General features: G+C 40.2%; 1 protein-coding gene across 22 annotated transcripts in view; it reads left to right on the top strand.

Moving 5' to 3' along the window:
- Positions 1-27,966, top strand: part of tns1a (tensin 1a) — a 119,984-nt gene that overhangs the window by 65,777 nt on the left and 26,241 nt on the right. For all 22 annotated transcript variants that reach the window (XM_078933322.1, XM_023964928.2, XM_023964932.2 and 19 more), the window contains 12 exons: positions 2,028-2,077; positions 3,299-3,470; positions 6,978-7,028; positions 7,283-7,405; positions 7,610-7,674; positions 8,631-8,714; positions 15,017-15,129; positions 15,208-15,268; positions 15,380-15,455; positions 15,583-15,712; positions 16,011-16,076; positions 16,195-16,320. In XM_078933322.1, the coding sequence (XP_078789448.1) occupies positions 2,028-2,077; positions 3,299-3,470; positions 6,978-7,028; positions 7,283-7,405; positions 7,610-7,674; positions 8,631-8,714; positions 15,017-15,129; positions 15,208-15,268; positions 15,380-15,455; positions 15,583-15,712; positions 16,011-16,076; positions 16,195-16,320 (1,117 nt within the window). The remainder of the gene's footprint in view (positions 1-2,027; positions 2,078-3,298; positions 3,471-6,977; positions 7,029-7,282; positions 7,406-7,609; positions 7,675-8,630; positions 8,715-15,016; positions 15,130-15,207; positions 15,269-15,379; positions 15,456-15,582; positions 15,713-16,010; positions 16,077-16,194; positions 16,321-27,966) is intronic.

Genomic DNA, 27,966 nt, shown 5'->3' on the forward strand with positions numbered 1-27,966 from the left:
GAGCCGTAATTTTGATGAGAGTTAAACTTCAAATTATGAATACGGTGTTATTATAGGGAAAATGTCAAAAAAAGGTAAATACTAATATTGATTAACTAAATTGAATAACAATTTAGCAGCTTGGCACTTTTGCCCCACCATATCCCCACCCCTGGCTGAATGTTTAGAATATTTTTAAAAGTTGTTGTAAATTCTTCTTTCTTTTTTAATCTTAATTTTTTTTTTCATGTTTGGCTTTTCACAGTACTTTTATCTTTTCACCAAAGTGTCTTTTAGTTTCCTCTTTGCTAATGGTACAGAAATAAAAAAAGTGATGTTAGTTAAAAAAAATATTTCATATTTACTGCAAAAGTAGTCAGAGAAAACTTGAAGAAAAGAAGAAATGTAATTTTTGTAATATGTATTTGTTCCGAATATTTTTTCCCGCCTTAATTTTATTTTGCTGCTGCGGCTCAATTGGAACGCAATAGCTCATCAGAGTTCTATGGAGGGATATTTCTGCGACCACGTTGCACACAAAACTTTCTAAGTTTCAAAAGCAAATATTAAATATTTGCTTTTTGCTTTCATTTTTTTTTTAGATTAAACAGCAGGGACAAGCAAAAGAATGATGGCTCACCACAGTAGACTCAATGTATTTAGCAGAAGAAGCATTTTTAACTTTTATGTTAATTTTCACATTGTCTTATGTTTTAGAACTCGTGAGCGATTAAAAAAAATACTCCTGAAAAAAGGCTATTTTCTCTTAATATTTCAACATTTATTAATTGAAATAAAACAATAGTTCAGATACAAATCTTAAAAAGTGTAACTTCCGTCTCGAAGGAGTCGGAGCTCTGACATGTTTTTTTCTGCTGCAGACATTTTATGGTCGCTACACTGACATAAATAAATACAAAACTCGGTTTTATTTTAGCTGCTTTGCTGCTCCTTCTGGGTTTTACTCTGAGAGAAACGGGCCAGAATGGTTGAAAACAGCAGAATCCCGTTAGAACAGAACCGACACAAAGTCCATGTCTGCCTCCAAGCACCCTCAATATGAGACAGAGACACATGATTGGTTGGAATCTGGACCAATCAGCAACTGTTTGATGGCAGCTTTGTCACGTTAAACTGAAACTGAAGTCAGCAAAATAAAAGATAGGAAAAAGGTGATCTGACACACGACGCATGCGAAAACCTGTGTTTTGCAAATGCATCAATGTTTTTTAAAGCAAAAAAAAAAAGCAAAAGCAAAATAAAAAATAATTGAAAAGCGAATAGTTAATATTTTCACTTGCGACTTAGAAAGTTTTGTGTGCAACATGGTGGTAGAAATATCCCTCCATAGAATTCTGCCGTCAAAATGAAGCAGGAATGTAAAATGTGCAGATGTTTTCCCCTTTTACTCGAAATTGGATCTCTGTTGCTCATCATTCTCTTGCCTCTTATTTTCTGCATTACTTTTTCTCATTAGTTTAGCAACCTTCATAAATCTACCACCTTTATTCATCATTTGAACAGCCTAATGTATTTGAAACCATCCCATTTGTCTTTTCTGGTATATTATTGTCAGTAATCGGATTTCATTTACTAGTTCTACTTGCACAGTCATCCAGCTTAGTTGTATGTTATATTTTTTCATACGCTTTATAATTTCTATTTATGTGATGTTTTTTTTAACCTCCATGTATTCTGGGAAGTATTTTTTTATGCAAGATTTATTATGACAACAATAAACAATCTAAACTAACAGAATACTTGTATTTCAAGACAGCATTTGCAGTCAAATTACTACCAAGAGGGAAAAATGTTAAATACTGCAATATATAAATGGGGAACGCTAGAATCCCAACTTTTAACACAACTCGCCTCACACATACTTGTTTCTCACAAATCTATGCTTTAGGACTGATTCAAAAAATATTTCACTTCTGCCATTTATTATTTGGAGGAACCCTTTTCCTTTGTCTTCTTATATTTGGTAAACCTTGAAATTAAAAACAGTATGCTTTGCTCCTCATCTTTTTGCGTCTCTGTACCCCCAGGGATCTATGAGGTCCTGTAAAAGTGTGGAGATCCGAAGAAAGCAGTCACGGTAAAGCAACATTTCCACCTTTATGCTATACAGAAATGAATGAATGTCAGCCAAAAAAACTATTGGAAAACATGGAATCACATCTCTACTTCCCAAAACAAAAGCACGACTTCAAGGATCACTTAGTAACTATTCAGATCCAATATGATCATCTATTGATCTGTTGTAAAAGCGTTCCCAGTGGTCTTTTAACTATGATGAGGCCATTTTTAGCCCAAATCACACCCCCACCCTAACTTTACTGGTGCAACCGAAATGGTGAGCAACATTGGAGCAATCTAGCCATACAGCTTTCAGACAGATGCCAGCCTGGATGAGGAAAACCAAGACGTACATGGATCAAGTCGTGTAGTCATCAACTTTTTGGCCTGCCCATCGTATTTTCCTACATCACAAGTACGAACTTTTTCAAGCTGCATTTTGTCTTCAGCTTTTGATTCACAACAATCTGAATAAAAATAAAAAAGATCAGAATTGTAATTTTGAGCTTCTTTTTTTTTTTTTTTTTAATGTCCTTCATCAACAGAAAAGTACCACAAGAAAACACAATGGGAGTGGGTCTTTAAGTTCTGTAGTATAATCCTTGGTTTTTCCACATAACCCTGTTTCTCAAGCCTGCCTGTCAATAAACCCAATCACTCAGTTTGTCCCGTAGAATAGACTGTGTAATATGAGCAGAGGTCACATCAACAGTCACAGATGGAATGTAAATCTTTGCCTTTCCAAGGAACATGCAGATAAACCGCCGCAAGTTTGCATTTGATCAAGTGGATGTTTGCTACCAAACCCTGAGAGGAATCAGTGAGTTTCAAAAATATTCTCACCACATCTGGGAAAGGAACTCAAACCGAGCAATAATTGCTAAAAAATTTGATGCAGTTCAAAGCAAATGCAGGCCATGGTTATGGCAGGGTGATAGTGTCTACTTTTTTTTTTTAATAAGAAAATGGGATACTTTTTCCCATAACGTTCAATGTTTCTGTTTATAGCTGACTTTGCTGTACTTCACATTAAGTTCTCCTCATCCTAAAAGCTGGAAAATCCCATGTGATTGTTAAGTATTGCAAACATCCTTATTCTTCTTCAAAAGTTAGTTTTTATAAATAGTTTGCAGTCTATGGCAAGCAGTTAAAAACGTTTATTACTTTCTCAGTTTTCAGGTTGACGTTTCAAAGAACATTCACGTTGGGTTTTTCCTAAAATGTATTTTTGATGTTTTAGAAGCCTGAGTGTGGTCCAGACCATGGAGGAGAGCTATGAAGTGGACCTGGTCTACATCACAGAGAGGATCATCTCTCTGTCTTTCCCCGCCAACGCCGAGGAGCGCAGTTACGCCACCAACCTCAAGGAGGTGGCCACAATGCTGCGGTCAAAGCACGGCGAACACTATCTGGTGAGACACATAGGAAGCTTGGATGAACTTCTGAGGTAGTATAAGAGAAAAGTTCCACCGTTGACGTTCTTTAAATTGACGTAACTCTACAACCGTTTGCGCACTTAACGTGATGCCCGCATAATTCTGACGTGAAGGAATTCGCTCAAATTATGTTAATGCATAAACAATTGAAGAGTTACAGTAGTGGGTTTGGGGGGGTGGGCTCTGCCGGGCCTGTCGTTCTCCCGGCTCGGGGCTCTGGTTGCCTGGGTGGGGTGGTGGTGGGGGCGCACACTCTGCCGGCAACTTGGCAGGGGTTCCTGGGCGGGTGCCTGCTGGGCGCAGGGTAGGCAGTGCGGCTGACCGGGAACGGCGGCCGGGTGCCGTGCTGGGTGGCTGGTCGCCGTGGCGGGGGCTGGGGGGGGGCTTGGGGCTCTGGGGCCTGGGGTCGTCTGCCCGTGGCCGGTGTTTCGCCCGTGGCCGGTAGTTGGCGCGTGGCCTGGCCCCCCGGGGGTCGGCGCCGCAGTCACAGCAGGGGTTAATGGGTTCACTTGGGTGGGTTTATTTCATTATTATTATTATTATTATTATTATATTAATTATTTTATTATTATTATTATTATTATTATTAGTATTATTATTATTATTATTATTATTATTATTATTACTTATTTTTGGGGGGGGGGGCCTGGGGGGGCAGTCTGCTAGTCCTTAGGGGGGCCAGGGTATGAATGGTGGGGCTGGACCCCCTGCCCCCCCGTTCTGGCACCGGGACCCTTCCTTGCTGGCTGTCTCTCGGCGCCGCGAGGCTCTGGCCTCCAACTGCGGCTGGCTTGGCGTTTCTGGCTGCCCGGCCGCTCTGGGAGGGGGGGCGCCTACCGCGGCCGGCTGGGGGGCCGGTCGCTCGGGGGAGCCTTCTCCCCCGGTTGTGCCCATCCGCCCGCTCCTCCCCGCTCTCACCCAAACAAATATTGCACACAGGCACATAGGGCCCCGGGATCTGGATGGGAGGGGTATGCTGGCGGGGCTCACTGGGGATGCCCTTCTCTGGGTTCTCGTTGGCACCCGCCCTCCTCCCCGCTTTTTACTTGCATATTAGACACTCTGATTCATCTAGGGCCTTGTGGAGAGGGTCTGGTGGAGGGGGGCACGGTGAAACATCCGTGCTCACCTTTCGCTGGCCCCCCCACAATTTTAACTTCCTCTGTAGACACACACACTGCATGCTAGCAGCACACACACAGCAAATACACACCACTCACAGAGGGACTCCGGAGTGGGGGGCTTTGCGGCTTGGCAGCGGTGGATCCCCCCACACTGGTGACCTCCTATTTTACCTGCAGCACACACACAGCACTCCCACACCTCCATACATGGGTGGGGTCGGGGGGGGGCGGTCGGTCTTCACCCGCCTGGTCCTCTCAGGGCGGCCGGGCTTATGGGTGTCCTGTCGGCTGCGGGAGGGGTCGAGCATGCGGCGCTGGGGGTCGGCCGGCTGGGGGGGGGGGTTGCTGCTTGGCGGCGGGGGTAGGGAGGGTAACCAGATGATTGTGAGTATGTGTGTGTGAGTGCATGGGTAGGACCGACCTGGGGGCTGGCTCGCTGGGACCCTCTGGGGCTTTCCCTCCCCATCACAGAGAGGGGAGGGCACTGAGAGGGTTGGGGAGGGGGGGTCAGATATTATGGCGGGGGGGGTGGTAGTGCGTAGGGTTTTAGGGGGGTGGCTGTGGCTGTGGGTGCGTGGCGATCCCTGGGTTGCTAAGGTCGCGGGCCTGGGCTGGCTTGCGGGGACGGGGCGCCGGTCGGGTGGTGGCCGGCTCTTGGGTTCCGGGGGCCCTGGCTTCGTCCCTGGCCTTTGTCTCGGTGTCCGGCGCCCGGTGGCCCCCATGGCTGCCGCCTGGTACGGCTAAGCGCTCCTGTCTTGTGGCCTGGGGGCCGGACACTGGGTTCGCTTGTGCTTCTGGGCATTGGGGGGGCCCCTGTAGGGGGGCCCTCTCTGTGCCTGGCTGGTGGGGTGGGCGGTCCCCTCCTCCTCCCCTCCCGGGCTGCCTGGGTCCGGATGCTGGGGGGGCTTCTGGCCTGGGGGGCTCTCCTCCCCTCTCCTGGTCTGGCTGGTCTGGCTGGGTAGGATCTGGCTCCCTTTATGAACACACGGTTCACGTCGGCAGCATGCATGTATCTCCACCCCCACGTGCACGTGCACACTCCACACTGCTCCCTGTCTGCTTCATCCCTCCTCCTTACCTACAGTGTATTGATGGACAGTTTTTTTTTCTCGCTCATCTTAGTGTCAGATTTTCACCTTTGATGTAACATTCGTCTTTCCAGCAGATCTGGTATAATTGTTACAGCTTAAATTAATAACTTAGTCAAATCAGTGCTTGTATCCCCCACCTTTTCACCTTTCTTCCTTTTACTCTCTTCCACCCTCCCCTCACATTCTTCCCCTCTCCCTCCCCACACACACTAAATGTAACAAATAAATAAAAAATAATACGACAAAAAGGGGTTTATACAAATCTACACTCTAGTTTCTTGAAGCTATATAACCTCTTTTTGTGATAGTAAAACCTGTCCAACACAAAAAGCCTTCAGCTCTAATCTGTTTGCTCAGCTGTTGGACAGAACAAGTTAAGAAAAAAAAAAAAAAAAAAAGAGTTACAGTAGTTCGAAAATTATTTACTTTGCTGTCGCCAGCTACAGCTCCAGTGTTAAAGGATTAATATACAGCACAAGATTAGATTTTCTAGTTTTTTGTTTTATGGTATCTGTTAATAGCTGGGGTTAGGGTTAGGATTAGGGTTGGATTAGGGTTAGGGTTACTGTGTTACATGTTTAAGTAATCTCTTTCATTAAAAAGTCTTTGTAAGCGTGCATAAATGCGCATTTTGGGCTTTTGCGTTCAAATCTCTGGTGTTCATGCGTCTATATCCATGTTTTTAGCAAATATTTTTGGGCTTTACATTCAAAATGCCCATTGAACATTACACCAGGATCTACTTTGACCAATCAGGCACTCAGATTCAGTAGTAATGATTGGATTGCATTACTTTCTAAACGCACGGTCAAGAAGACCTCACCTGCCTAGTGTGCACATGGCATTGGACTCTTTTGCTCAATTCGCCCCGGCCCCCGCTCACAATTGCTGGAAAAATAAAACAATTGGCTTGAATTGTCCAGCAAAACGAACAGAATACTTGATCGACATGTCCAAAACAAAGCACAGAAAAAGGAGCACCTAAATTCACCTTTTTAGACTGTACTGGTAGTACCAGATACGTCAATACCAGTATTAAACTTGGCACAGAGTTTCTCTACCCATCCTTTGTAAGATCTCATTAATTTTATTTTTCAGATTTTAGACATCTCATTTATGTGAAGGCCCTTTTTTTATCCCAGATTTATTTCAGATGGTGTTATTATGGGGAAGCTAACCAGAAAATATACTTTATGGTTATACTCGGGTTAAATGGGTAGCTACAGTGCCTTCTTTTTTTAATGTCTAACTATTATTTTTGCTTTTAGGTGCTCAACCTCAGTGAGTGGAGGAATGATTTAACAACGTTAAACCCCAAGGTAAACACTGAACATTTTCCCTTTGACCGTTTGTGATTTTATAAATTACAAGTGTGAGTGAAGAAAGATAATGTCTTTATTTGCGGTATATTTATGGTAAGCAAAGAGAATCGAAATGCTTTCCAGGTAACTTAATACATCCTTGTGCAGTTACAGAACCTTAAAGACCCTATGCTTTAACCTACAGAAATCTCATGTTTTGGCAGTTTAAAATTGCACGTACGACTTCTTTGGATCTATCTGATTCATTTCAGGTTCTTGAATTTGGCTGGCCGGACCACCACGCTCCAGCGCTGGACAAGATTTGCAGCATGTGCAAAGCCATCGACACGTGGCTCAATGGAGACCCTCACAATGTGGTGGTACTGCATAACAAGGTAAAAAAGACCAAGCAAACAACAAATTGATACAAAGACAAATTAAAAAAAAATATATATATATATAATATTTAACCTTAAGGTTAAAAATAAATTGGCCTATTGTCTTACCATACAGTCTCTACAGATTAAATTGATTCCTGTTTTCAATTGATTTCACATCTTGAAATGTTTTCAATAAATTGTGTTATCTTTGTCTCTCAGGGGAACCGCGGGCGCACAGGGGTAGTAGTGGCTGCCTACATGCACTACAGCAACATATCTGCAAGGTATCAATCTATTGCACTGCAATCAGCAACACGAAAGATCAACCTGAATAATTGTCTGAATCCCATGCATCAGCAGGAGATTTCTGTGTTGTGAGGTCTGGAAAGGATAAGGGTAACAATTTTTTAAAGACAGCCCAATAGGCCTGGCTTCAGAACAGTCATTAAAACGAAACACTGATGTTATATTTACAGTCTTGGTCATGTGCACCAATATTAGGGTGACCCGTGTGAATGCTGCGGGTGTTCTGTGTCCATGGAAAGTCATAGAGACAAGTGACTGTGTCGTAAGGTTTGCACAAGTGTGTCTTGCCCGTTCTCTTGTAAGGCCACTTCAAGAGAAGTAGTTGAAAATGTTCATTCATGCGTGTGATAGGTGTATTCTGAAATATTTTTGGGGCTAATGTAAGTTGCATGTACTTACGACTATATGGTTGATGCTGTTGTACAGTGTCCCACTCTGGTTAAAAGTAAGGTATGAGTGCTGGCGCAATTCTGACGTGGAGAAAAGTAGCTTTGAGCTGTCATGCAACACTTTACGTCAAAGTGGTTACAAAAAGTAGCTTTTTTCCGCGTCATAGTCAGCTGATTCAAGATGTCGAACAGAGTGTGATATTTAGGCGTCTCAGATGGTTAAGTGTTAAAAAAGGAAAAATCGGTACAACGGGCCTGCATCTCACCTACGTTATTCTTGCGTAGATATTTGTTACAACCTGGTGATTACAGCGCATCCGGAGAATGAACAAATGTATGTGAACAATTTTGCTCTACAATCTCACCAAGCTATCTACGAACTTGCAATTTCATGCAGGCCATTTGCGTAGGTTTGCCAATTTTTTGCCCGCAGTATCAAGCCATAGAGGCCATTGTGACTAAGCAAGGCTGGGTTGTTTTTCCGCCACCAGTCTTCACTAAAAACAGATGGTTACAACTTTTCTTTTCTTTTTCTTTTTGTGCAGTGCTGACCAGGCTTTGGACAGGTTTGCCATGAGGCGTTTCTACGAAGACAAAGCACTTCCTGTTGGGCAGCCGTCACAAAAAAGGTGGGACATAATGTGTTTCCTGCTACTTGTTTCTCGGTCTGAGTTTGGTAAGGTTTATTTGTTTCGTTAAAAAATACAAAGAGTATATAAAGTAAAAAAGGATTAAAACAGTAGCAAGCATCTCATTACTTACTGTCTAAAATAAATTACTTTAGCACCTGCCTCCTGCTGATACCTGTATAATAAAGGTTTTCACTGAGAAACATTCCCTTCTGAAGCCAAACCTTCCAACTCTGCAAGTGTTTGTAGATATTTTATAGGTGGGTAAATGAGTAATACATTTTGGTTAAGGTCCTCTGTGGAAGGGCATTAAAAAGGTTATGTAAAAACTCCTCAAGCAGGAGTCCAAATGCATAAAAGTAACATATTTCGTCAGCGTACTAGAAACTATTTCAATCCAAAGTCAGAAGTTTTTCACATGTTTTTAGAAAAGGGAAGACTTTTGAAGCATTGAACCTTTTAGAAAACAGGTTAAAGTGTAATTTGTTTTGGAATTTAAATACAAAATAATGCTAAGAAGCATTTTAAATGATTGAATTTAGGTCCTTGTCTCAATTTCTAACCTTTTATTTTTGTAAGTAACATCTTAAAGCTTTTTTAAAGTACAGGGAAAAGACCTCCAGATAAATTACTTATCTCTAATCTATACATTTGTTACAGATTAGTTACAGATAAAAAAGTTAGTTTTACATGCAAATATTTGTTAAAATGTTATTTATATTCTGTTTTTTTTTCCTTTTCCATGGAGCGACACTGATAAATTAAACATTGGTAGTCAAGAAAAAATAGGGAAGCATTTATTTGGTTGCTCTAAACTATGACCTTCATTGAGCATGTTACTTTGAATCCAAAAATTGACATTTGTTCTAAATAGCTCTTTGAAGAAGCAGCATTCTATTGCGCTGGGTACCAATGGAGCTTCCCGTCCCTGATTTATCTCCCCGTCAGAGTTCGTGTAACATTCTTTGGAGGAAATTCTGTCCTGTTTTTCTTGTGATCATCTCCCCTTCAGCTTTAATTGAGATCATAGGGAAAAATGTCACAGCACAGAGGGCCTTAAACTGTTCTGTCTGCCTGACAGAATCCACTTGTGTCTCCAGGGAGGCTTCGGTCCATGAGGATGGACCATCATTTTACAACATCAACTATAGCACAGCCGTTTTTTTTACACCAAAAACAAGTACTTTGACTGCTTTTCATAAGTTGAAAAAAAAGTAAATTCTACGCTGTAGTAGTAAGTAATCAGTCTTGGTTTAAAGGTAGATGTATTGCATTGTTTATTCTCAGGTGGTTGTTTTCTCAGTCCTCTTGCCTGAATTCTTAAATGTGTGCCATCCTGTTATTAGTCCCCTTTGCACAATAAGACGGCAAATGCCTCAAACACCGAACAGTTTCCTCCTTCACACGCAGATTTTTGATCAGAGCTTTTAGGAAAGACTGAACAGGATAAGAAATAAAGTTACACAGCAGACACGAGGGTCTTGACCACATTTCATCTAAGGCAGCCAGCCCTTTTTTTAGCGGGTCTAAAGCCTCGTCCTCTGCCTCACTGCTATTTCCTGCTTTGAGTATAATTATCATCGTCCCTTGAGTCAAATACAGTGGTCTGGAATTTATGACATTAGTAATAAGAACATGAATAGAGTCTAAGTTGTACAAAACTAAAAACTGGTGCAGTTTTGGTTGCTCTCGTAAAATTCTCAAAAAATGACATCTTTTTATTTCAATTGGTTCATATTAGCTTTTTTTTTTTTTAAGGGAAGTTTGATATGAGGACAGAAAACAATAGTAAAAACAAGACTGTGTCTGATATCAGTTATGGTTTGAAGAAACCTAAAACCAGGCAACAGACTTGTGTTTAAAAATGAAGGAATAATAAACTCAAAAATGCCACACGCACACACAAAAGCTACCACGACTAAACTACACTGATACAAATTAGATCAAACAGAAAAAATCAAAACAATATCAACATAGACCCTGCCATGGAAAAACCATAGATTCACATTAATACATAGGTTTTTTGTGTAAAAAAGACTATTTTTACATTTGGCCTTCAGCGGTTATCTTGGGAACTGTCGCTTTGGTATGTTCTTGCTGGCTTTTTATTTTAGGATTGGAAGATGGGGCGTGACAAAAACAAAAGAATGAAACAAAAAAAGATAATAGAAAAAAACTAAACAATAAATTATTTTATAGGGCAAATATTTAACAGGCCTGCCCTTGGACCTTCCTTATGAAGGAAGGTAATTTATGAAAGAAAAACTCGTAGCCAAAAAGCAAACCTTTTTTTAGCTAATTTTACCCATAACAAGTGCAATACTTTGGTTGTTAACAATGTTTAACTTCTTGTTGTGATTGTATCCCTTCTAATTTTCTTTGGCTTTAGATTTTCTTGATTAGATCTGACTTTGTTGACATGATAACTTTATATGATTTGTCATTGCATCCAGTTGGGTAAAAACTGTAGTTTCCTGTTGGGCAAAGGTAGCACATGAATGTTTAAATGCATCAATTCTCTGGCAATATTTTTTTTTTCCAGTGACCCGAGCTCCTTTCATAAGCCTTATTTGTCTGGCTAGTAGCCATCTTGTGTCACTCAGTCCAAGCAGGGCTGTGTTGTGTCTGCACATCTCAACTGAAACTTGTGCTTTCTTTCCTGCTTCATACATGGTCTTGATGTTCCATGCACCATGGTGGTGGTCACCCTGGCTGACAGAAGGGTAATCAGCCTAGCAATTCACTTTTAGCGTGTGTGCCATATGCAGTATGTCATTCTACCCACAGGTTTAGGAATGTCCTCTCCCAGGACTGGAGATTTTTGGGTTGTAGTTGATCTTTCAACAGGTTGTGTGGTTTTTACAAGCTCAACCTTCCACAAAAGTTAGGGTTTCTTGTTCTGAGTTTTCCTTCCCCCAAACAGGACAGCCTGCCAAAGCTATTAAACTCCATTTGCCCAAGTTTTGAAATCAGATATGTCCTTCTCCTAGGCTATTGGTATATATCCAAAAACTAAAAATTATGTCCTCAAAAAACATGTTTTAGATGTTGAGGAAATAGGGTATTAGATATTTCATGACTGTCGATCGAATGAAAATACTGCCAGCTGTATTGACCTTAACTTTTGGTGGTTTGTATGTTTAGTTCAAAACTAACTTTAATCTGGGTTTGGTGAGGATTAGAAAACACTGCGAAGTTTAATGATAATTTTAAGGAGTCAGACTTTCGTCTTTGGTGTCTTCAAGAATCTTAAGGTGCCCTTTGTTGATGTTGATTACAGGAACTAGCAATGGGTGTAAATTTTTGTTCGCCACCCTCACGTGATTGTTTTGAATTCAAGTGAGATCTCAATGACCCCTCCAGTATCCGAACTAGGACATTGTAGCGAGAGTGATACTGAACATGATATATGAGGGTGTTTACATTGCCATTGACCTTAACTTTGGGCGGTTTCTGTGTTAAGCTCAGAACCGGCTTTAATCATGACCTGGTAAGGATTAGAGAAGACTGTGAAGTTTAAGGATATTTTTTTCATCTTGGGTATTGTCAAAAATCGTATGGTGCGTTTTGATGAAGTTGATTGAAGTACTAGCTGTGGGTGTAAGTTTGTTTTTGTCACCCTCACGTGACCCAAGTGGGATCTCCGTGAGCCTTCCAGTATCCGAACTATGGCTCTGTAACTAGTGATACCTGATTTAGGATGATATATATATATATATATTGTGGGGCGGCCGTGGTGCAGCAGTAGGGCGGTCGACCAATGATCGTAAAATTGCAGGTTCAATTCCCGCCTTGCACACCCATGTGTCGAAGCGTCCCTGGGCAAGACACTGAACCCCACCTTGCCTCTGGTGGCAGGTTGGCACCATTGTTTGGCAGCGGAGCGGCCACCAGTGTGTGAATGTGTGTGTGACTGGGTGAATGGGTCTGTGTCTGTAAAGCGCTTTGGGCCTGGTAGGTAGAAAAGCGCTATATAAGTATACGCCAATTACCATTTACCATATATGATGGTGTTTGTGTTGCTATCTAAACTGCTAACAAATGCATAGGACATATGTTGGTCACACCTGGTTTGCTGCTCTTTTCTAATCTTTGTACTGTGTTGAGCTTTGTATTTGGTGTTTGCACCATATACTTGATGTCTTCATAGAGATCATAACCATATCCCTTAACACATGCAGCATAGCTACAAGCTTCAGCTACTCTCGGTGCAAGCGCAACGTCCTGGGTCAGTCTAATTGAATCTCACACAAGCTAAACCATCTGCTAACTGACAACAGAGGAAGGGGGGGGTGGTCCGCATGTGGTGACTCCAGGGTCAAGGTTACGTTTAGTACCGTCATCATTATCATCATTAACAACCAGACCACACTAACTCTACAGACCCCCAACTGGCCCTTGTACACACAGATTCCCTCTAACAGGCTGCTTCTTAGGCAATAAGGGAGTTCTTGCTGTGCTGCTGTAGCACACAGGCGGTAGAGGTGAACCTCATAGAAGGAAGTCAACCTTTTTTTATCATCTATGTTGAATACTTAGTCACCGTCTATCTGTGCATGATCCCATAACAGGTAGACGTTGGTTTTTCATTGTAAAAAATTACGAAATTTTGAATTTTTTTTCTCCAAAACAGCACTAAAAAGCCAGGTGAAAGGTCTATCAATGCATATAATCAACTTTAGTTTAAAAAGATTTATATCTAAAACCCATTAAAATACAACTGCTTTTCTCCTTGATTCATAGAAATAAAATGTGGTTTATTTTTGTGTGTATACATTTTCTTGAGGACAAGAAATGGGCAAGTAAAAACCAAATGATGCTATGTATGTACACACCAGACATGCGTTCAAGAACGCACAAAATGAGTATTTTTGAATGCGCTTTTAGCATACGGTGTTCACACTGAACTGTAGCTACCCGATAGTATTGCATGTACCAAAAGTTGTAGATACTTGGTGCAAAAGACTTTTTCTTTCACAGCTCTATTCTGAATAGACTTGGTGTCATGTCATTCTGGCCGGGCAAACCGCAATTGTTTTTTTTTTCTATCAATTTTCAACCGGTTGATACTGAGCCTGTGACCTGACATGGGAAAAATAATAAATATCTTGTTCCCACAAATTAATATCACGTTCCCATGCAATAATTAAGTTGTGAGAACGAAATAATTATTCACATCATTAGTCATTCATAAACACGGATGTGAGCAATATTTGGATTAACAGCAGGTACCTTCACATTTCTGTCTGTGAGTGTCTCATTACATTGCATGGAAGACACGGATGATGTTTAGAGATCAAATTTACTCGTTTTAAAAAGCACAAAAGCATCGTTAATCAGGTCTCCATGTCTGGATGCATTCACATACGCACTCCATCCTGCTGCAAAAGCCGCTTTCTGCCGCTACTTCCGTGTCTCTATGACCCACATTCGTTCAAAGGGGGAAAAATAAAAACAAGAATGATCGATTTATTATTGTCTCGATGAAAATAATAAAAATATCATTAGATTTAGGATGGCCACGCTTGCTGCTTCGCCATACCAGACATAACTCCTACAAGCTCCGGCCCGCCGCGGAGCTCTTTTGCTTGTCATGCCGGCATTCGTTCAGCTTGCTGGCCAGTAGACAGACAGCCAGCTGATATTGTAGAGTAGGGTCAAAGAGTAATAATAATATTCAGATCTTGTCTTTTATTTACATACTCTTTAGCATTCACTTTACATCCGAAGGCTAGTAGGCTACATGCTACATAGCCTATCATTTATGGGAATGTGGTAATGAGATCCTAATTTGTGGGAACGAGATATTAATTTGTGGGAACGAGATATTGATTTGTGGGAACGAGATATTAATTATTTAACCCATGTCAGGTGACGGGCTCCGTAGATTGGCACTTCAAGTTTATTAAAAAGACGCTACCCATACGTCACTACCAAAGCTGAGTCCCTGATTGGTCAAAGTTCAACTGGTTAACTTTCAGCGCGCGTTCAGTCGCCGCACTTTTTGTATGGAGAGCCCAAAACTGGACTTCAAACCTTATGCAGCGCCGTGTGGACACAGGAGTGCGAAAAGCGCATATACGGGTGTTTACATAGCTTTTTCAGTGGAAGTGGTCACTCAAACTCTCGTTTCAGCGTTCGTTGTGAACAGGGTTTTTAAATTAAACATGACAGTCAATACTTGTCCTACTTTGCTTATCCTCTTGTTTGTTTGTTTTGTTGATCATATTGTACAAAGTTCATTGAAGGTTGATACTTCTATGATCTTACTCCTAAATGTTCATCTTTTCATGACTTTGCAGGTATGTCAGGTACTTCAATGGCCTCCTGTCTGGACACATAAAGATTAACAACAAGCCGCTGTTCCTCCATCATGTCATCCTGCATGGCATTCCCAACTTTGAATCCAAAGGAGGTGAGAGTCTCCCCCAAACTAACTGTGCAACGTTAAGTGGGTTTGACATCAACCCTCTTTGTATCTATCCCCTCACAGGATGCCGACCCTTCCTGAAGATCTACCAAGCGATGCAACCCGTCTACACATCAGGAATCTAGTACGGCAACTTTCACCATCAGTTGGATCCAATTTATGTCCAAAATTAGTAAACTGATGCCAGGAAGTAGATTTAAACTGGTTCTCAAATGATTGTGTTTGTCGGTGACAGCAATGTTCAAGGAGACAGCAACACCAGTATATGCATCACCATCGAACCCGGCCTTCTCTTGAAAGGGGACATTTTGGTAAGAGTTCTATTGGGAATGTTCAGACGTCATTTTCATCAAACTTGCCCGAAAAAGATTCTCAACAATAAGTGAGTTTTTTTTTATTACTTTTTTTTTCTTGAAGTCTTGCTCTTTTATTTTTTAGCTGAAGTGCTATCACAAGAAATACAGGACGCCAACAAGAGACATGGTGTTTAGGGTGCAGTTCCACACGTGCGCCATTCACGACCTCGGCGTGGTTTTTGCCAAAAACGAGTTGGATGAAACTTTCAGAGGTAACTAAGTTGACATCACTGATTGTTTACGAATTAAATCTGATAAGCTGTTCGGTGTTTATCGATGTTCCAGTGAATCAGGTTAAATTGAATTGTAGGGGGGAAAAAAAGCCTTGTTGTAAATCACATTGATCCCCACATTTGAATAGTAAACAGGGCCCTCTGGTGGAGAAATAACCACACGTCCAAAGAAGAAAGGATCTTTGCTGTGTTGGCAGAAAATTTGCCTCGTTTTTAAATCCTATCTTTTATCCTATGTAACTAAATAATTTTTACTTTTTTGTTTTTCTTTTCACAGATGAGAGATTTCCAGAATATGGGAAGGTGGAATTTGTTTTCTCATATGGGCCAGAAAAGATCAAAGGTATTTTTCTTGTCTCAAAATAAATGTTAAAGACATAATCTGTCTTTCTATTTGAAGAAAGCCACCTGTTAAGCAGACAAAACAGGCCTAACTATTGAGACAACTTGCTAACCTCCAGGTCTGAGCCACCTGGAGAATGGCCCAAGCGTCTCCGTGGACTACAACACCCAGGATCCTCTGATCCGCTGGGATTCATATGAGAACTGCAACCAGCGCTGTGAGGATTCAGCAAATTGTGAACACGGTAAGTGCCTAAAAAAACTGGCTTTGTTGTTCTCCAGTCCTTTATTGAAACAGACACATTGAAATCAAATTGAGAAACATGATTAAAGTACTAAGAATGTAGCTGAGAAAAATAAGGACAATAATTATGTAAGGAAAAGTTATAAAATGCTGAAATTGAAGCATTTTAACTGCTGTGTGACTGTAGAAAATCCTATTATTGCAGCTTTTCCTCACACTATTACGAGCCCAAATTCCAGGTGGAGGAACTCTCGCAGTTGAATTCTGGCATTTGCAGCGTCTCTGCTGTCTCTGACACCCCCCCCCCGTGACCTGTCAGTCAGGCCTTTAAATAGCCACTGCAGAAATAGGGGGGCGTCAGACACTCTGCTACTAGCTGCCCCCTCCTCTGGGGCAGATTGTAACTTGAAACACCTGGTGGGCCTTCATGCCAGTTGAGGAATCAAAGCTTTTAGGCTTCCTGTGTTGTTTTTGCGATTTTTGACCTATATGACTTCCAAAACACATAACAGATTGTTTTTACTCTGCCAATTTGTAAAAATACTCGAAAAAGTATTCCTAACAAGGCTGGAAAATTCTGTTGAGAAACATAAACTGATGTCCGACGATCATTATGCTTTCAGAGAAAATACATGGACATCCATGACGATTACGCAGTTAACTGAAGAAATTATAAATGACACTAAGGAGTTCACAGCAGGAGTGTGCATCGATCTGAAACAGGCAACATTTTAGCACACAAACTAGAAAGATGTGGAATACGAGGACTGGCAATTGTTTAAACAGCTACATTAAAAACAGGCAGCACTTTGTACAACTGGAAAATTAAAAATCATCCCTGCTAAATTTTAGCTGTGGAGTACCACAAGGGTCTATATTAGGTCCAAAACCATTCATCCTATATCTAAATGACATACACATGGTGTCAAATACACTCAAATACTTTTTATATGCCGATGACACAAGCATAATATGTAGAGAGGAGAATCTCAAGGAAGATGTATAAAGAGTAAATTCAGAGTTAGGGAAACTAAGACAATGGTACAATAACAAAAACTCTCACTCAATGGCAACAAAATTAAATTTGTGGTTTATTGAATTTGCCATATTCCTGTAGATTTAGTAATAAAAGTTGCTATTGATAATCATGTGGTGGAAATATTGACTGAATCAAGTTCCTTGGAGTAATTATGGACCACAAAATATGCTGGAAGCCACAAATAAAAACTTACTAAAAGCAAAGCGTTAGCGTTGGGAAAAACGCATCATACACTCACTCACAAAGCCTGTTTACCAATATATTCATCGATAACCCTACCATATGTGAACTAGTTAAACTTAAAACAGAACTCATTAAGTTTAAAGCCAGAAATAACCCACTTCCACTAAGATACAACAAATGTTCAAGGACAGAGATGGGAGTTACGATCTAAGAATACAACATAATTTCAAAAAAGCAGTGGATTCGTACAATAAAAAAGAAAAATGTGTCTACCAATTTGTGGTGTGGATGTATGGAACGGATTGGATGAAGGTTTAAAACAAAGCAAAAGTTTACATGTATTCAAGCACATTGTTTTATTTCATCTGTCTATTTTGTAACTCTTGTGTTAACCCTAAAAAAGTACTTAAGTCGTAAAAATACATCAAGTGGAAATCAAGTTTTTATTATATCCTGTGGTTAAATGGACAGTCTTATAAAGTCTCAGATCTTGTTAGTGCTGACGAGAGCCATGATCACTAGCATGAGGAGGTTCTGCCCCTTTGGTTGAGTCCAAACTTTGGCAACCTTCCTGACGCATCAACGCACTGGTCTTTTGTATTCTTTTCCATGGCAAAGATCTATTTCATTTTTCCCGGAGCCTTCCTGCAGGACCGACGAAGTAATTGCTGCATCGCAAGAAGGTCAATTAGAAGTGCCGGGGCTGCAATCTTCATCCTAATTGAATGGGCAACTGTGCTCCCAATGCTTGGAAGACAACACGCAATCAAATGCTTTGTTCTTTTCTATATAATTGAAGTCTTTGGTTTTGGGAAGCGTTGATTGCAGGGTGGTAGCACATTTTTGTTAAATTTGTTGTCCCAAAACGACTTAACTAGCAGAGGTAAAATAATTTCATGGTAAAAGGCTCTGGGACAATGGTCTATTTTTCACGCTAGAGCTCAGAGGACATGAATCTCTCATCGGGTATCTTTTAAAGAAGCCAGACTTGTTTATTTGTCTGGGTGTTAAGCGAATGTTTCATCTCCTCGCGCGCTGATGTCTCAATGCACCATGAGGGCTAACTAACCCTGCCGCCATTTATATCCACTGTCCTTGGTAACTCCTGTTGGGACATCTCAGTGAAAGATCGGCGTGTTAATAGGATCAAGTGTGGCTCCGTTTTGGGGCTGGCTACTGTTTTGTCCAACTTCTCATCTGATGTAGTGGACTTTGCACTAGTTGTCTGCTGTTTTTATTTGTGGGGTTGTGTTTACATCATCCATGTGATGTTGGCTTGACAGCAGCTGTTGACCTAGAGGTCGGAGGAGTGAGGAGGTCACTGTTTGGTCCCCTGTGGGGCTTGTGCAACAAATCTGCTGCTTTAAAAATAACAGATTGTGCTGTGTTCTGTTGTGTAAAACATTGCTGAACCTGTCTAAGCCATACTTACTAGCAATTCCATTTATTCCAGCAATCACATTTCTCAGCATTGGTCCAATCATTGTTATTCATTTACGCTCCGTCACACTCTGTGCCTAGGCAGCCACACTGTTCTTAACCATGCAGAATGAATTCTGGCGACGACCTACTACAAACCACAGACCTCCCGGGAAAAATGGCACCAAATCTCTTCCTGAAAATTGTGTTAAATCTCACCATCAATGGCATTCATAATATTATGGTATCGTGGAGACTGGTAGACCTCCATAGCAACATGGATTTTGTGTATTTTTCAATTTTGGCTGACAAAGGTTAAAGGGATTTTTGGCGTCTAGAATCTGGGGTTCGTGTGTTCAAGAATGAAGCAGAACAAGGACTTGACTAACCACATAACCGGTGTCCAATGCCTTCAGAAGCATATGAGATTTTTTTATTTATTCAATGACTTACAGTGGTTTTCCAAAGCAGTCCTTAGCTTTTATGGTTGTATTGGCCACAGTGGTACGAAGGGTTCTAATACAGTACTGCCTTGGATCTATAAGTGGTTCTCAGCCTTGGTCACTGGTGTTTTTTGCTTCTTTAAATTTTATGCCCTTGAAAAACCCAAGAGTTGCATTTTACTGAGTTTACACTGCTCATGACTAATTGGAGACTATTATAACTTAAAATGTCATAGTTTTGGCCTTTTATTAATAATGATTTGAAATGTTAATTAATGACCTGAAAAATATGTTGGTAAGGCATTGATAACAGTTAAAAAGTTATGAATAGGATAATGACAAATCACTTAATAAAATGGATACGGTAGAACAGGGGTGGGATTATATACGTTCTCTTCCTTCCACTCCCTTCCAATCAATCTTTGATTTAATATCTAATTATCCTTAGTTTGATACGTCTTTGAATGAATGTATGAATGCTTATTGTATTGTTTTGTGCATTATTCTGTGATTGCTTGAAATTAACCATTTCAAATCAAATAAAATTAAAAAATGTTGGGTTTTCAGTCTCCTATATGGTTGGTTTATTATATTTAGGCATTCAGTCTCACTGAAAATATACAAGAGTTGTTCAAGAAGACCTCCAACAATATTTTTGTTGCAAGTTCTTACATGTCCAACAAGATCCTTCAAATTACCCAATGTAATCAAGAAAAATGTTTTGAAACATTTTGAAAAGGATAGTTTTAACGGAATTCCCAATTAATCACTTACACATTTGGTCCAAGAAGATTCAGCTCTACGTTTTCTTTGTAACTAATATAAATATGCCAGTAGGAGTATGGCTTATGGCTTTGAGCTGAGATAACAGCAAAATAAATGCTTTTTGAATCTTTATAACTCTTTTGACCATTTACGCAATTAATGTTATTCCAATTAATTCTGACGCGGAGAAAAGCGGCTTATGTAAGTTAGCAAGTAAATCTTTATTTATATAGCAATTTTGACCGAGAGAAACAAAAGAAAGAACTGATGAACTAAAACAAGCCACATTCAGATAAACACAATAAACTCAATTAAACAGGCTCTAATGTGCTAAGAAAACCAGAAATGTCAAATTTTTATAACATTCGAAAGAGTTAGTGTGCCGCAGGGGTCGAGGGACGGCGTTCCAGAGTTTTCAGTTTCTGTTTCTTTATTTCAAACACAAGTGAAAAAATAAACACAGTCGTTTAAAATAAACACTTAAAGCAATACAGTGTGCTTGAAAAGGAGCGGGTTGAAGAGATGTCTTGTCTGATCCCACCCCTTTTTTACAACACCTGATGATGCCCGTATTTCTATTTACAGGTTTGTACTGAACATTCACATTACAATCTGCATACCATCTGTGAAAAAGTGCAAACTTTTTTTGTTTTATTTATCATTTCTGGCCTCATAAAATTCTATTAGTGAATTCTTGTAGTTTTTTTTCAATACATGTAAACTTTTGCTTAGTTTTAAACCTCCATCCAATCCGTTCCATAAATCCACACCACAATTTGATTAACACATTTTTTTTTGTAGTACGAATGCACTGCTGTTTTGAAATTCTGTTGTTTTCTTAGATCGTAACTCCCGTTGTCTGTAGACCTCGAGAAAGGTGCAGGAGTGTAGGGAGTTAAAAAGTCGGAAATATAATAAGGAGTTTGTCCGTGCAAGGCTCTAAAACTAACATCAAAATCCTGAAATCTATTCCAAATTAAACAGGGAGCCATTCTAACGCTAAAAGAAGAGGGGTGACACGACTTTGCTTATGGGATCCAGTTGGAAGAATTGCTGCGGAATTTTGCACAGTTTGGAGACGTCCAAAAAACAACTAAAGAGTTATGCATCCGCTGATTGATTGCGTAAACACTGCACAACTATAAAGTTTTGCCAATGCGCAAAGGTCCTTTTCTCAGTTTCAAAATCCGCTCAACCGCTCGAAGAGTTATGGAACTTGAAAGAGCGTCAACACGGCAGCTAAAGGCCTGGTGTTAAAAGGTTAACGTAGCACCTGTTATAGTAATGGCGTTAGGTTATGCTGGCATCTTGTCTATAACAGAGTTGTCCAACTTATTAGTAATTACTGTTACTGAATCTTTAACATGGTGCAAAACTTTAAATTGATTTCATGAACTTGTGCCAACCAAACATAGTGTCGTTCTGCCAGAACGAGACACTGGTTGGGTCCACACAACAGGATAAGCAATTCGAATTGGCTAAAGGCAGTGTCAGGTTTCATGGTTCCCAATCTGAGCCAGCATTTTTTTACACATTTTTTACACGCTAAAGCCAGGGCGCTCATCCTACACATGTAGATATGTAGACCCTACTTCCAAGTCATGAAGCTCAAAGGCAAGAACGGGCAAACATTTTGTCCACGACTGAAGATTTTGTGGACCCTAAGAAATGTAGACCAGTTGTCTAAGATTTTAAGTTTGATTTATTCAATTTAGACTACAGAGCTTGTTTTTGTTTAGATTTAATGCAGAAAACATTTACTTATTTATTTATTTTAATTGACTCGTAAAAACTGATCGGAGAAAATCATAATCTGTTGGCTAATGTTGGATGGAGAATAACATTGAGGGTGTCTGAAGCTGTGAACGCCGACCAGAGTCTGTTCTGGGATGGAAAATTCTTCTAAAAAGACAGTCAGTGGTGATCTCGTAGGGGACACATGAACGCACCAAAACCGGTGAGCTACGTTAGCGCGTAGCTGAAGGTCCTCAGAAGATACAAAACAACATAAGTTTTATAACTTTACAAAGTCACACCCACGTGAAGAAATGCGTTTCTCTTACACGGAACAGCGCGACGCAGAAGACCCTTTTAGCAGAGGGATACAGGTTTTCCACTTGAAAAACTATTTCGGACAGCCCTCACCCTCCAAATACCCCAACAATTGGAGGAGTAGGGAGAAACTGGAAGTTTTCAGTTAACAGTGATTCGTCTGAGTCAGTCTGCGTAAACATTTCTATGGCAACCACTCTCACCAATCAGGAGTGAGCTTGTTAGAAGCCCACACCCCTACCAGTTGAAAATGGGCTCGGGAGAATCTGTCACACATTGAAGGGTCAGTTTATAACTTGAATAACTTGTGATAGAAAAATATGAAAATATGTATTAATAGCAAGAACATGTTTAAATTGGTAGCAGACAAGAATGTTTTTTCTGACTATTTTAACGACTGCGTAAACGCCATTTATGTCTCAATGGAAGCCTATTGGCTTCTTCGAGTTAGCAGGTTACTTCCTGTTTGGAACGCGAGGGGGGTGGGGTCACTCAGCCCAATTCCTATATACAATTAATGCTTAAAACCTGTCGTTCATGACTAAACAACGCCAACTTGTGACCTTTCCTGTTGTTGTGTCACTTCCTTCCCAAAGGTTTTGGGATATAAACCAATAAATTGATCTACAACCAGATTGATCATCTCTCCTAATTGTATCTTGGAAAGAGTAGCATGCATAAAAGCTCATAGCGAAACCTTTTTTTTTTCCTCAATGTGTTAAGCTTTCTGTACAGTAGAGCAGCACTAACAGCACAGGCTGTCTTCCCTCCTTGTTTGCCGCCCTCCTCCCATATTTGGCCAGGGCCGAGCCCTCAAACATGTCTGGAATAGCTGCAGGGAGACAGACGGAGAGAGGCTGGCAGCAACCGAACAGGCTCTTCCCGAGGCTGACACTGAAAGAAAAAGACCAGATAGCTTGAGCTTCTATTTCATTTGAAAAGTCAAAATGTGCTGAGAGATTAATGAATGAAGGAACGGCCAGAAGACAAAGGACGACTAAAGTTACCTGACGGGTGAGGTTAACTTTTTTAAGCTTCTACTTGTTGCAGTTTTTTAGGGACCATCAACTACCATTTGAAGCAAATACATTGAGACGTTTCTGTAGATTTTTTGACACAAGCTAGAGTCTGTTTGTCTGTTTTAGCCGTTTCCATGCCAATGGCCGTGCATCCTGCGTGCCTGGCGCCGGTATAGTACCAAATGAGTCACGGGGCAAGCAGTTTGTGTGTGGAACATTTTACGAGCGGGCTGCAATTTGGGTTCACCAAAACTATTGAGGAGGGGGGATTGATTGGTAACTTCATGCAAGCTGGGACGGCATGCACGCCGCGGCCCGACTTCGTGCGGTGAAGGGAAATGGGGCCTCTTGTGGTCCGGCCCGACCACATTGCAAGTTTAGGTGACGACGCAAGGCTGTACATGTAAAATAATGTTGCAGAAATGCTGTGTGTGTGTGTGTGTGTGTGTGTGTGTGTGTGTGTGTGTGTGTGTGTGTGTGTGTGTGTGTGTGTGTGTGTGTGCTGCATGATGCTTCCAGTGCTGACAGCACAGTGAGCTGCAGCAGCAGGTTTAAATCCCACTCCTGGTTCCCCCCGCTGAGAACCCTCCTATTCTCAATGCCCGCCAACTTGTCTCCAAACACTTTTGGACCATTTTTTAAAATGTATTTATTCAAATTTCCAAGAGTCAATGACACCCTTACTGGCGTTTAAACCTGTGAGGCAATGAGCTGAACATTTTTAGAAGGAAAAAGAAACACTTCAAGGTTCAAAAATGCATTCCTATGGGTGGAAATAGCTTCTCCCGGACAGGTGTAGGGCGATTGATGGGTTCACCTGCTGCCAATCCACACACAACAGTGTTTATCAAGGGAATTCAAATATTTGCAATATTTCCTTTTGATTTCCTAATATGTCGCCCTTTTGTACGTTTCTAGAAAATAAAGTAAAAGGTTGGGAAGAAGAAAATAAGTGTGGAATTGTGTCCTGCTCTGAGCCTAAGGCAGTACATAATGTTATTTAAACCTCTATTTGATAAAAATACTTTACCAAGAAAAAAAAAAAGAAATACCTTCAATTGTAAAAGTGTTTCTTTTTTTTTAACATATCAATAAAAGACCTTTTCTTTTAAGATTCTGAACTAATAAAGACCCACTATGATCATCTTTTGAACTATTTCAAGTGATCTTTTACTTATAACTTTGCTTATTTTAGCCAAAATAAAACAAAATTCTCATTTTTTTAGGAGATTGTTTCTGCAGAGCAGCAGTAGTTCATTAGAAATTCGCCTCTGGGTTATGAGTTGGACTGTTGGTGTGGAGCGAACCTGCCCCCCCTTTACCCTCCCAGTTACTGAGAGCTCTCTGTTTACGCACACTCCTGCTCGCTTACTTACTGCCCCTTACAACCACAATTTAACATGCAACAAACCAGGTGCAAAAAACACGTTGAGCAATACTGAAGCTATCCAGCCAGGCAGATTTCAGTTTGCTAGGCCAAGGAACAAGGAACGTGTGGCCCATCTACTGGTTTTGTACGTAGTAAATACGATCTTTTTTTTGCTCAAGATTCACAATGATTTAAATAAAGAAAGTCTCTGAAATACAATTTTAAGCTTAATTTTGTTAAGCTTCATTTTTATATATGTCACTATTTATCAGAAAAATCACACAAGATCATGTTTTAAACACTAAAATGTTTTTTTTTTATCAGAATGGGTCGTAAAAGCTTTTTCTTTTTTTTGTTTTGGACATTGTTGTGGTTGTTTCAGATGGTTCCATTAAATTTTCTTCAGAACCGGTCTTTAAAATATTAAACATGTTTTTTTAGTGTAATTTTATACTTGTATTAAAGATTCAGTAAGTATGTGAAATAAATTGGTCTTTCTTTTATTCTTTGCACAAGACTTCAAATTGGAATAGTTGCTTAGTAAAATCAAATTCCAATATAGCTTTATCAATTAGTTTCAAAATTGTGATTTTTTTTTAATAAAAAAAATGTCTGTTAAAAAGAACCAATAAAAAATAACAAATCATTCAAGCAATCAATAACTCGATCCATCAAGCAAATCAATTAAATAGATTTGATTTTTTTATCATTGCAGCTTTGATTTTTCATCATGATACACAACATTCTTTCAAAAAGTTGCAGGATCTTTGTCAGTTTCTCTGCATTTTAATTGAATCAAAAGTGTCAAAACTAACATTTCGAAATGTCAACACTGATACGCTGCATCTGAGAAATACTTTATAAGTAAACCATAGATCATTTTTATAAACTTATTTAGATAAAAAGCTCTCACATGCTGGCAGGAAGTGTCCCAAATCACTTTTGCGGTTGGTTTTTAGACATGTGCTGAAGCACTGACCCTAAAGAGGCCTTTAAGTTTCTTTATCTGAGGTAAATATGGAATGCCAAAGCTCCCAGAGAGCCACAGATGACAGACTGACATCTAGGTAGACAGCAGGCAGATGTAATGTTATGACAGCCACTGATCCTTGTAGGTGAAAGATGGACGGATGGATGGAAAATAATCCCTCCTGTCAGTCAGTAGACGCTGGGTCGTGCAGAGACAGCGTTGTCAGCCAGACACCGTGACGTGATCCACTTAGTCTCCTTTTAGTCCGTGTTCATGTGCAAACCTTCAACCCTGCACAGTAAAACCTGTCCCGCACCCGCCACAAGATCCACCACGCAAAAACGAGGACGTTGACATGAATCGGATGTGTCTGGACGGCCAAATAACTGAAAGCGAGCCAGATAGTTTTATGGCGGTCGCTTACACCACAGACGAACGGGTGGGTGACATCATCCTGAAAACAATCTGAGGAGACTGACGCTGCTCCGATCCCATCACGTCACCTAGAACCGGGACAGCTGGACACTGACAGACAGACCGAGAGGCAGACGAGGCAAATATAAACCCATGGCGGTTTTTTTGTCAGCCAGTTACTGATATCCTAGACACCTTTTCACAACTGGAATCACTCTTTTTGTACACTTACACAATTTAAATGAAGCATTTGTTGGCTGGAAAAACCAGTCATTTCTTTTTCTTATATCTAGACTAAATCAATTTCAGTAGTTTTGTTTCTCCTGCTATGTCTCGTCTCTGTCCTTCAGTTGACTTAGATTATAAAGGAAGCAATAATGTTTAAAACACCCAGTGAAGAAAGATTTACTTTGTCTTTAAAGGACATTTTCTTGTGGTGAATGGTAGATTTTGACAACCCCTTTGTCAACCATTCGGTGTTACTTAAAGGCCACCATTGTGTATCTTGGCTCATCTGGGTTTATCATATTCCAGATAACTCACACACCAACACACCAACACTCAGTTTCTTTCCGTCCTTAAATAACTGACTTGAGTATTGATGGATTAGTGAGTGACCACGAAATCCTACACTCAGTTCGACAAATACACAATTTTACGTCATGGTCCATAAAGGGTTTGAGTTCCACTGTACATGGTAGTTGTTGTTTTTTTCTTGCATCTAAAGTTTAATAGTGTTTCTGTCTCCACGCAGATACTCAAAACCAATATTCTATCAGCATAAATTGAGTTTTCATAAACTGGATTCAATTAGCTAGACATTTCCCAGAAGTCTCTGCGAAAAACCAGTGTGCATCGAATACAGACCACAATGCATTGCGTTGGAATAATTTTTGCCAAAAAAATTTACTTAAATGTATTTTTTTAAAATAAAATATCAACGTTTTTGTCTTCAGAAGATGGTGGATTCAGAAACGGTCGTCGCAAAACGCTCATATCAATTTGATTTTCACTATGTGAAATCAATGGCGTCATATTCACCGTTTAAAAAAAAGAAGTAGGGAGCATGGCGTCCAAATTGCTTTTTTTTTTTTTTTTTTAATTGTCCTGTCCAACTGCTGAGCAAACAGATAAGAGCTGAAATCCTCTTGTGTTAGACAGATTTTACTTTTACAACATGGGGTTATGAATCTTCTGACAAACCAGAGGTTTGTCTGAATAAACCCCTTTTGTAATCTTGGTCAAACTTTATTCATTTTAATCATGTCTGAAACATTTTTGTGTTGGACTGGACGGATAAGGAAAGGAGGGAAGAAGAGAGAGGGATGTTAGACGGGGGGGGGGGGGGGTAGTAAGGCGATTGAAGAAGGGGGGGGGGGTAATCAAATTGCTTTTAAAATCCAGGGTCTAGATGGTCCAGCACTACATTGTTTTTTGTAGTTAGGGATTAGGGTGGGAATTCAGACAGCCTCGGTTTAGTTGTAACACATAAAATACTAAAAAAATAATAACTTTTTAAAGTTCATTATGTTTAAGCACATCCCAAGGCATCTGTTCATAGCTTATCAAAGTCGTACTTAGGCACTTTGACAGATTCTTGAGCGCCGTGTGCCAAAGAACACAACCAGACCTTTATATAAGGGGCACCGGAAGACTGTTGAAAGATTTGAAGTGCACCTCTTGGTCCACAAGATACGCTAATTGGTGTTCACAATGACTATTAAAGACCAAATAAAGAATGATCATTGGTTGATTCCATCTTTCGATGTAAAATCTGAAACAATAATAATTTTGCTAAAAATGTGCCTTCATTACAGCTGTCATGAGGGCTAAAAATAACCATAGAAGATATAAGCTATAGAAGTGGCTAAAAAATACATATATTGCCATCATTATTGCAACAATCTGTGGGGAAAAGCCGATATCACTAGTCGTAAAGTATGATAGTATTTTGTATTTTCGATCTAGTATCTC

This window comes from Oryzias latipes, chromosome 2, assembly GCF_053564925.1.
Source record: "Oryzias latipes strain Hd-rR chromosome 2, Olatipes_Hd-rR_3.1".
In the NCBI taxonomy this organism is placed as follows: Eukaryota; Metazoa; Chordata; class Actinopteri; order Beloniformes; family Adrianichthyidae; genus Oryzias; species Oryzias latipes.